An 11,073-nucleotide genomic window follows, 5' to 3' on the forward strand; every position below is an offset into this window, starting at 1 on the left:
AGAGTGGCAATGATTTGCGACTGAAGGTCTGACCTTTTATGGTGAACACTGGACAGCATTTTCCCCGATTATTCCATGTTTCGTGCACAAAGCATGCAATGACTACAACAATTGCTTGGTTGCATTTCTTTGAGCTGTTTCGTGCACATTTTCTTTACATCCATAAATCCATTCACAAATTTATTACTCCAAACAATGCATGTCACAATAACTTTTGCCTTTGAGTATATATGTTGGCCGTAAACATGTTACAATTACCACACACACAGGACAGTCTCTTTAGTATGCAATGATATATATAGTCGTTAGAAAGACTCCCTTAGTCTGCAAGATCTAAGAGGTGTCGTGGTAAAACCATCGGACCATCGGTACCGGCTCCCACCCAGAGCGAGTTTTAACGACTCAATGGGTAGGTGTAAGACCACTACACCCTCTTCTCTCTCACTATACAGCACTCGTGGACCACTGGTCCCGAGATTATTAGTTTGAACAGATTTAGAAAGACTGTAGGTCTTCTGTCTTTTTTTCGTTCTTCGTGCGCCTACACACCTATGGCTTCGGGCACGTCCCTTCGGGACTAAGCCACTGACAGGGCCATTCATATGATCCCAGACGGAAAAATAGTTTGAAGTGGACAATTTGGAAAAATATTAAAAATAAAGTAAGTGGGGGATTAAAAATTAAAATTATTTGATGATACAATATATAAGCTATCATACTTTAAGTCTATTATTAGGGACTAGTAACTCTCCCTACGACCTAAAGCGCATAACCACTAAGCTTCTCCCCCCCCCCCCCCCCCCCGCCTCCCCATCTCCCACCAGCCCAGCTGCACTACTCTCCACAATATTAAAAAGAAAAAAAATAGGACGCTAAGAGAGCGTCCATTATTTATCATGCTAGGAGAGCATGAAGTTGTAGTGGAATAGGAGAACCCATGAAAAAGAAGGCTTGGAGTCGTAGGCTGGAACGAAATGTATTCCGACGATCCACTGTGAAACCGCACGCGCCCCCTGTGTAGACCGAGAAAATATTCAAGATGAAGCATTCATAAGACGCAGTGACACTTTAATCTATAAACCCTACCACATCATACCGGGTAAAGTACACAATCTGGTATGGAGGGTACAGACCAATATCCTGCCCTGTTAAATTGAAATTTGTTCTTTATTAACTAAGAAAATAATTATCATATGGATAAATAATACATTCATAATAATAAAAAACCCACACATTATAGTAAAACGGTCAACCCAGGGAGCAGGAGGGAACTTAGTGCCAGGTAGGTCCTCCCCTATTTACAAGCTGAACAAGCTGAACAAACAAACACACACCATTCTTACAACAATTTATATAAAAAACACACAATTATCTGGTGAAACTCTTAGAAAATTATATATAGAGTGACACTCATCTGTATGTACACAATACAATAAGAAAATATTTATTTCATCAACACTAAATTAATTTAGGTGATTAAAATATTAAAATAGGTTTTAAAACTAACACAAAACAAAGGTCTTCTGTATTAAATCAACAACAGACAACCAGACACACATATTGTGTATTAAAATCTCATATATATATATATATAAACATCACCACTTAATACAAAACAATCTAAAATAACATCGAGTCATTGCATGTGAAGTATTGAGACACAGTGAAATAGTCGACATAGATTCTATAAATACATTAAATAACATCTAAATAATTTTACTTACACATCTGTTGTTGAATTTTATCATATCTCACGGCCATAACACAACACCTCTAGAGCAATGTTATGTATTAATTGTTGGCTATTGGATGTCAAACATTTAGTAATTTTGACATACAGTCACAGAGAAACCTACACTACATGTTTCGATTAATAACAACAACGGTCTTTGATATACCAGTCAAGCTGCAATGATTGGGTCCACAAAGGCAGTTCGATTCTATGTCCAAAGCACCTGAGACAAGCACTCATTAACCCTAACACTAATTTTATCCCATGTTTTTCTGGGGGAGAATCCCATACTCCCTGTTGACTGTGGTTGCATTCAATTCGATAGCGCCATACCCAAAAATTTCTTTCTTTCTGGCAAAAACACTGTCAGTCTGTTGTGACATGTTTATTCCTGTCGTGGACATATTTCCAGTGGGACTCAGAGGGGGTGCTCAGGACAGACGTGCTTGAACCTGATAGGTAAAGAACATGGATGTTTCTAGGGAAGGGGTGCAATGTTTAAAAATGGCGCATCCAGTTCTCAGGGAGTGGAACGTGGATGCAATGCTTAAAATGGGTAACTACGTACCGTATTGAAACGTAGACTAACAAGTATTATCTGTTATATATGCTCATCTTCCACATATGCACTTTGAGATTCCTACAGGTGCCCACCCCCAGCACCTTCACCATTGACACACATCTGAAATTTCTGTAGGTACAGGCACGAGTCAAATGGTTGATTGTTAGTTATTGAGTGACTAGACTATTGCTGAATGCATTTTCTTTTATGATACCAGTATCCGTATATCCAATGTGTTTGTGATCGCCATAATGTTTGTAGTACGTAGCCGAAATTAACCCTTAGTCTTGCTAACTCTCTCATAGACCCAGCCCAACAAACGTGAGGTTTCAACTTTAATCCTTGGTCTTACTAACTTCCCCATACACCCAGCCCAACAAACGTGAGATATCAACTTTAATTCTTGGTCTTGCTAACTCTCTCATAAACCCAGCCCACCAATCGTGAGAGGTCGGCCAAGGTCATGAACGTCAAGACGACGCAGATGATGATGATGGACGACGTGCCCATCACCATAGACGAAGGTCTGTAGTCGGGCACGCTGTAGAAGAGCCGTCTGTGTCTCGTGAGGTTCGTCTTGTCGACAGTGAGGTAATTCCGTATCCTCTCCATCAACTCCACACTCTCCGAATCCAAGTCCTCCGCTGTGTACTGACGTCCGCACCAACACTGAAACCGGTTTTCGCCCCACGTCGCATTGGACGTCTCGATGGGGCATCTTTGTTGGGTGGCTGGTGCCACTGTCGTAGTTGTAGTTGTAGTGTGTGGAGTAGTGGTTGGCGCAACTGTAAGACAAGGGAAAGGAGTGACATTGTATGCAACTGTGTGGTATGTGCGACTTGTAATGGTAGACCAAACTAAATCCACTATTAGCGCGGTAATGTCTGTATAAAACTTGGAAAAGAAAGAAATGATTTATTTAACGATGCACTCAACACATTTTATTTACGGTTATATGGCGTCAGACATATGGTTAAGGACCACACAGATATTAAGATAGGAAACCCGCTGTCGCCACTTCATGGGCTAATCTTTTCGATTAGCAGCAAGGAATCTTTTTGTATGCACCATCCCACAGACAGTGCACTACATACCACGGTCTTTGATATGCCGGTCGTGGTGCACTGGCTGGAACGAGAAATAGCCCACTGGGCCTACCGACGGAGATCGATCACAGACCGACGGCGCAAAAAAATAACATCTTATAAACGTTGGTGTCATATCACTTGGTTATCTCCTTGACACTGTGGATGAGAAGTTTGGTTGCAGTCATTATTTCTCTTTTGGTAATAGGTTGATCCCTTATTTCTATCCATCAGTACAGCTGCAGATAATATTATGTAAAATGTTTAGTTTGCTATAGTTGCAAGAAAAAAAAGAAAGTTAATGACTTGTTATTTATAGGTGAATGATGTAAAATTTGTTGGTTTGTTTTGTTTAACGACATCACTAGAGCACATTGATTTATTAATCATCAGCTATTGGATGTCAAACATTTGGCATTTCTGATATATAATCTTAGAAAGGAAACCCGCTACAATTTCCATTAGTAGCAAGGGATGTTTTATATGTAACATCCCGCAGACAGGATATCAAATACCACAGCATTTGATATACCAGTCGTGGTGCACTGGCTGGAACGAGAACTAGCCCAATGGGCCCAACGACGGGGATCGACCCCAAACCGGCCATACACCAAGCGAGCGCTTTACCACTGGGCTGTGTCCCGCTCTTGCGGTGAGTGATGTTGTTAGAGATGTAGCTATTGATGTTTGTTTTTGTTTTAGTTTTTGGGGGCTTTATTAAGTTGACTAGTGGATCCTTCCGGTTTGTCATGAACGTCCTTATAAACATTAATAGCGGATTGTAATTGTACAGGGTGTGTAATATTAACGGAATGTAGTTTGGGGAGTAAATATACACGATTGTTTACACCAACCACCCCACACAAAAAAAACCCGAAGAATAACAAATATATATATATATATATATATATATATATATATATATATATATATATATATATATATATATATATATATATATATATATATATATCCACAACAAAGGATAAATCAACAACAAAAACAACATACAGCAAACAATATATGAATAAAACCAAAAAACAGCAACCACCAAATACTTGACTAGAACTATGCACTGCTTAAAGCTGCCCCATGATAGCCAGACATTAGAAGGATGTGACGTACCACAGTCCATGATGACGTAATTCCAGTGGTATGTACTGTTTTCATCAAGGTAATTGCAGAGAGTGATCACCCTGGATCTAGAGCCGCATGCAACAGTCGTATTTTCACTGTCCATTGATTTCAATGTCTCATAGTTCTGCCAGTAAAAACACTGCTCTTGGTTTTCAAAAGGCCCCATACTGCTCGTGTTATAAACCTGGACGGTGAATACATCGAACTCGGTAGCTAAAAGGAAAACACAATTTTAAACTTCGTCTGTTTGATGCTCAACGTGGGACACTGAGTCTGTATTAGCATATTTAATGTAAACGAGGGTCGTATTCGTTTCGCCTCTCAGTCAGAGTGACACTGAAGTAAATCAGTTGCAGCTCACGTGAGATGCCATCTTGCAGAATGTGCGATTCTCGTTGTGAAGCACCAGGGTCTGGTCTGAGATGATAGAGGGTTACGATGGTAAGCCTGTTCGACTAGTTATTTAAAACACAATGAAACTGTTTTTATATACTTACGACAAGTTGGCACGTTGAACGTCTCATATCGCAGTGAAGTGTTGGTTGTAAAGCATCCAGGGTCTGGTCTGGGATGATAGAGGGCTACGACAGTATGCCTGGTTGACTAGTTAGTTAAAACACAATGAAACTGTTTTTATATACTTGCGACAAGTTGGCACGTTGAACGTCTCATATCGCAGTGAAGTGTTGGTTGTGAAGCACCAGGGTCTAGTCTGGGATGATTGAGGGCTACGACAGTATGCCTGGTTGACTAGTTAGTTAAAACACAATGAAACTGTTTTTATATACTTACGACAAGATGGCACGTTGCACGCCTCGTATCTCAGTGAAGTGTTGGTTGTGAAACACCAGGGTGTGGTCTGGGATGCGAAAGGGTTACGACAGTAAGCCCGGTCTGTTCGCCTCTCGGGAAAAGCTGCCTCCAACTTGAACGCGTGTCGGTGAGGGTTGTCCATGTACCACATTTGGCACCTTTGTCCTGATTTGGTTTTTCCAATTCTGCCTGCATACCTGTAGCCTGACTTTCCGTAGGTGCATATCTCAGCTGTTTGAATAGAAAACATCGGAATCGTCACAAATAGTGTCAATGCTTTATTTTCGTACATAATATCTATGGCACCATATAGACTTGAGGAATGTGCCTTCAACGTTTTGGAGACTATTCAGGAAAATAGGCCCCTCAAAATGGCGAGATCGACAGTTTCGTTCGCGCATCTCTCGCGGAAATCTGTTTTTGTATAAACCATTTTTTGTTCGCGCATTATATTTAGGAGACCATTTACATAGTTTACGGGTTACGCAGAAACGAAATCGTTTTTTTTTTGTTCAAAATTTATTAAAAGCTTGTGCCCATACTTATGAAGAAGTCTTACCGCAACGATATCGTAAAACCATCGTAGGCTACACCGTGTGTCGTAGTGACGGTTTTACGATAGCATACAGCTAATAGTTATAGCTAATCTGCAGGAATAGTGGTCACTAAATTAAATAACGCAAATGTCGAGGTTTTAACCAGTACAATAACTCTTAATACACGCGTGGACACTGATGTCAGTCTGTATTATTGTTGGAAATTGGTTGGAATTTCGTCATCGATCATCGCATATAATGAATGTTCCATTACACAATGGGTTAGACCGGCCTCGGTGGCGTCGTGGCAGGCCATCGGTCTACAGGCTGGTAGGTACTGGGTTCGGATCCCAGTCGAGGCATGGGATTTTTAATCCAGATACCGACTCCAAACCCTGAGTGAGTGCTCCGCAAAGCTCAATGGGTAGGTGTAAACCACTTGCACCGACCAGTGATCCATAACTGGTTCAACAAAGGCCATGGTTTGTGCTATCCTGCCTGTGGGAAGTGCAAATAAAAGATCCCTTGCTGCCAATCGGAAGAGTAGCCCATGTAGTGGCGACAGCGGGTTTCCTCTCAAAATCTATGTGGTCCTTAACCATATGTCTGACGCCATATAACCGTAAATAAAATGTGTTGAGTGCGTCGTTAAATAAAACACTTCTTTCTTTCTTTCAATGGGTTAGAACTATATGAACATCAGAAGGATCTGAATTATAAGAACAGTGAACGTATTGTATTCGCCGGGATGGGCTATACAATCTGCTAATTATACATGCAAAACATATTATTTACCAGCTCTGTTTTGTATATGTATACACAAAACTAAATACCACACCAACCATATTTACACGAATACCATCGTCTAAACTGGAGGAACAATGACAGTAACTGTTAACATTTTCCTCGACAATCTGTTATGGATTATTATAATCGACCATGACATCGGTAGAGCCTAACCAATCAATTTTCCATTATAATCGATAATTTGACCATCACTAGTCTTTATTCACTGAAGTGTTGCTCTAGCGTCTTCACTCGCTGAAACGGGGCGGGACATAGCCCAGTGGTACAGCGCTCGCTCGACGCGCCGTCGGTGTGGGATCGATCCCCTCAGTGGGCCCATTGGGCTATTTCTCGTTCCAGCCAGTGCACCACGATTGGTATATCAAAGGCCGTGGTATGTACTACCCTGTCTGTGGGGTGATGCATATAAAAGACCCCTTGCTGCTAATCGAAAAGAGTAGCCCATGAAGTGTCGACAGCGGGTTTCCTCTCTCAATATCTGTGTGGACCGTAACCATATGTCTTACGCCATATAACCGTAAATAAAATGTGTGGAGTGTGTCGTTAAATAAAACATTTCTTTCACTCGATGAAGCAGTGGTTCCACATTCAGGCTATCAGTTACTCAGTGTTCTAGCTAGTAATAAACAGAGGGGCGCTGCGCACTGCCCCCGTTTTGTGCCGCCCTGCTGTGTTTGACTCTGCACCGCCCCTGATTATCGCCGCCCTGCCCTAATTCATTGTCAAATAAAAATACAAAACCTTGCTTTCCTCTCAAAGCGTGTACAGTGTTGTTACGAGTCTGAATTCCCAACTAAAAAACGTTCGACAATACATTGTTTGGCCACAGTTGTGAAAGCCGACACCTGCAGTAACGTGGTATGGTTTTTTTCTTCTATTGTTAGTCGATATGACTGCAGACAAGCGGACAAGTAATCCTCACACCGTCACGCACATAACCACACACCACCTAGCAAACACCTAGTTGAAAGTAGGCCATCATGATAAACTTCAACAGAAAGTGAAATGCGAAATTAAATTTTTGAAAGTAATTTTTACCTTTGCAAATACCCAGACCAAGATATATATATACTGAACAAAATAAGAAATTTCCGCTAACTTTGCTTGAACATAACTTGATGAAAACAAACCGGGGGAATAATTGTTATATATGCGTTTAAAGAGTGTTCCATGATGCATCGTTTGGTGAAAAATCATGGCCATGGGTTGACAGAAACTGGGAGAAATTTTGACGAAGTGTGGTAGGGGTAAAAAAAAAAAAAAACCCACTTATTACGTGGTTTTCCTCTAAAAAAAACAGTGTCAGAATGACCATATGTTTGACGTCCAATAGCCGATGATAAGATAAAAAATCAATGTGCTCTAGTGGCGTCGTTAAATAAAACAAACTTTACTCTTTTTTTACTTACTACAATAAGCATTTGAACACTAATCGTATTGTTTATTCGGTAGACGGACATTTGGACAGTTATCGAAGCTCTCTAACCCGAGTACTCTCACGGTAAGAAAGCTAGACGGACATTCGGACAGTTATCGAAGCTCTCTAACCCGAGTACTCTCACGGTAAGAAAGCTAGACAGACATTCCGACAGTTATCGAAGCTCTCTAACCCGAGTACTCTCACGGTAAGAAAGCTAGACGGACATTTGGACAGTTATCGAAGCTCTCTAACCCGAGTACTCTCACGGTAAGAAAGCTAGACGGACATTCGGACAGTTATCGACGCTCTCTAACCCGAGTACTCTCACGGTAAGAAAGCTAGACGGACATTCGGACAGTTATCGAAGCTCTCTAACCCGAGTACTCTCACGGTAAGAAAGCTAGACGGACATTCGGACAGTTATCGACGCTCTCTAACCCGAGTACTCTCACGGTAAGAAAGCTAGACGGACATTCGGACTATTATCGACGCTCTCTAACCCGAGTACTCTCACGGTAAGAAAGCTAGACGGACATTCGGACAGTTATCGACGCTCTCTAACCCGAGTACTCTCACGGTAAGAAAGCTAGACGGACATTCGGACAGTTATCGACGCTCTCTAACCCGAGTACTCTCACGGTAAGAAAGCTAGACGGACATTCGGACAGTTATCGAAGCTCTCTAACCCGAGTACTCTCACGGTAAGAAAGCTAGACGGACATTTGGACAGTTATCGAAGCTCTCTAACCCGAGTACTCTCACGGTAAGAAAGCTAGACGGACATTCGGACAGTTATCGAAGCTCTCTAACCCGAGTACTCTCACGGTAACAAAGCTAGACGGACATTTGGACAGTTATCGACGCTCTCTAACCCAAGTACTCTCACGGTAAGAAAGCTAGACGGACATTCCGACAGTTATCGAAGCTCTCTAACCCGAGTACTCTCACGGTAAGAAAGCTAGACGGACATTTGGACAGTTATCGACGCTCTCTAACCTGAGTACTCTCACGGTAAGAAAGCTAGACGGACATTCGGACAGTTATCGAAGCTCTCTAACCCGAGTACTCTCACGGTAAGAAAGCTAGACGGACATTTGGACTGTTATCGAAGCTCTCTAACCCGAGTACTATCACGGTAAGAAAGCTAGACGGACATTCGGACAGTTATCGACGCTCTCTAACCCGAGTACTCTCACGGTAAGAAAGCTAGACGGACATTCGGACAGTTATCGACGCTCTCTAACCCGAGTACTCTCACGGTAAGAAAGCTAGACGGACATTCGGACAGTTATCGAAGCTATCTAACCCGAGTACTATCACGGTAAGAAAGCTAGACGGACATTCGGACAGTTATCGAAGCTATCTAACCCGAGTACTATCACGGTAAGAAAGCTAGCCGGACATTCGGACAGTTATCGAATCTCTCTAACCCGAGTACTATCACGGTAAGAAAGCTAGACGGACATTTGGACAGTTATCGACGCTCTCGAACCCGAGTACTATCACGGTAAGAAAGCTAGACGGACATTTGGACAGTTATCGACGCTCTCTAACCCAAGTACTCTCACGGTAAGAAAGCTAGACGGACATTCGGACAGTTATCGACGCTCTCTAACCCGAGTACTATCACGGTAAGAAAGCTAGACGGACATTCGGACAGTTATCGACGCTCTCTAACCCGAGTACTCTCACGGTAAGAAAGCTAGACGGACATTCGGACAGTTATCGACGCTCTCTAACCCGAGTACTCTCACGGTAAGAAAGCTAGACGGACATTCGGACAGTTATCGACGCTCTCTAACCCGAGTACTATCACGGTAAGAAAGCTAGACGGACATTCGGACAGTTATCGAATCTCTCTAACCCGAGTACTATCACGGTAAGAAAGCTAGACGGACATTTGGACAGTTATCGACGCTCTCGAACCCGAGTACTATCACGGTAAGAAAGCTAGACGGACATTTGGACAGTTATCGACGCTCTCAAACCCAAGTACTCTCACGGTAAGAAAGCTAGACGGACATTCGGACAGTTATCGACGCTCTCTAACCCGAGTACTCTCACGGTAAGAAAGCTAGACGGACATTCGGACAGTTATCGAAGCTCTCTAACCCGAGTACTATCACGGTAAGAAAGCTAGACGGACATTCGGACAGTTATCGACGCTCTCTAACCCGAGTACTCTCACGGTAAGAAAGCTAGACGGACATTCGGACAGTTATCGACGCTCTCTAACCCGAGTACTCTCATGGTAAGAAAGCTAGACGGACATTTGGACAGTTATCGAAGCTCTGTAACCCGAGTACTATCACGGTAAGAAAGCTAGACGGACATTTGGACAGTTATCGAAGCTCTGTAACCCGAGTACTCTCACGGTAAGAAAGCTAGACGGACATTTGGACAGTTATCGACGCTCTCTAACCCGAGTACTCTCACGGTAAGAAAGCTAGATGGACATTTGGACAGTTATCGAAGCTCTCTAACCCGAGTACTCTCACGGTAAGAAAGCTAGACGGACATTTGGACAGTTATCGAAGCTCTCTAACCCGAGTACTCTCACGGTAAGAAAGCTAGACGGACATATGGACAGTTATCGAAGCTCTCTAACCCGAGTACTATCATGGTAAGAAAGCTAGACGGACATTCGGACAGTTATCGACGCTCTCTAACCCGAGTACTATCACGGTAAGAAAGCTAGACGGACATTTGGACAGTTATCGAAGCTCTCTAACCCGAGTACTATCACGGTAAGAAAGCTAGACGGACATTCGGACAGTTATCGAAGCTCTCTAACCCGAGTACTCTCACGGTAAGAAAGCTAGACGGACATTTGGACTATTATCGAAGCTCTCTAACCCGAGTACTCTCACGGTAAGAAAGCTAGACGGACATATGGACAGTTATCGAAGCTCTCTAACCCGAGTAGTATCACGGTAAGAAAGCTAGACGGACATTCGGACAGTTATCGACGCTCTCTAACC

General features: G+C 42.6%; 1 protein-coding gene across 1 annotated transcript; it reads right to left on the reverse strand.

The window, feature by feature from the left end:
* Positions 1–1,604: 1,604 nt before the first annotated feature.
* Positions 1,605–5,480, reverse strand: LOC121388357 (hepatocyte growth factor-like). Its single transcript, XM_041519654.1, has 3 exons — positions 5,309–5,480; positions 4,505–4,729; positions 1,605–3,079 (listed from the first exon to the last, which is right to left on the reverse strand). Exons 1-3 carry the CDS (start codon positions 5,478–5,480, stop codon positions 2,691–2,693), a joined length of 786 nt encoding a protein of 261 aa, XP_041375588.1. The 3' UTR covers positions 1,605–2,690.
* Positions 5,481–11,073: the final 5,593 nt, after the last annotated feature.

Source organism: Gigantopelta aegis, chromosome 14 (assembly GCF_016097555.1).
Source record: "Gigantopelta aegis isolate Gae_Host chromosome 14, Gae_host_genome, whole genome shotgun sequence".
Taxonomy (NCBI): Eukaryota; Metazoa; Mollusca; class Gastropoda; order Neomphalida; family Peltospiridae; genus Gigantopelta; species Gigantopelta aegis.

Coding starts and splice junctions, on each gene's coding strand:
- LOC121388357 (XM_041519654.1), bottom strand. CDS start 5,480: ATGTGGTACATGGACAACCCTCACCGACACGCGTTCAAGTTGGAGGCA. Junction 4,730..5,308: donor GTGCAACGTGCCATCTTGTC/GTAAGTATATAA, acceptor TTTTCCTTTTAG/CTACCGAGTTCGATGTATTC. Junction 3,080..4,504: donor TTACGTCATCATGGACTGTG/GTACGTCACATC, acceptor CTTGTCTTACAG/TTGCGCCAACCACTACTCCA.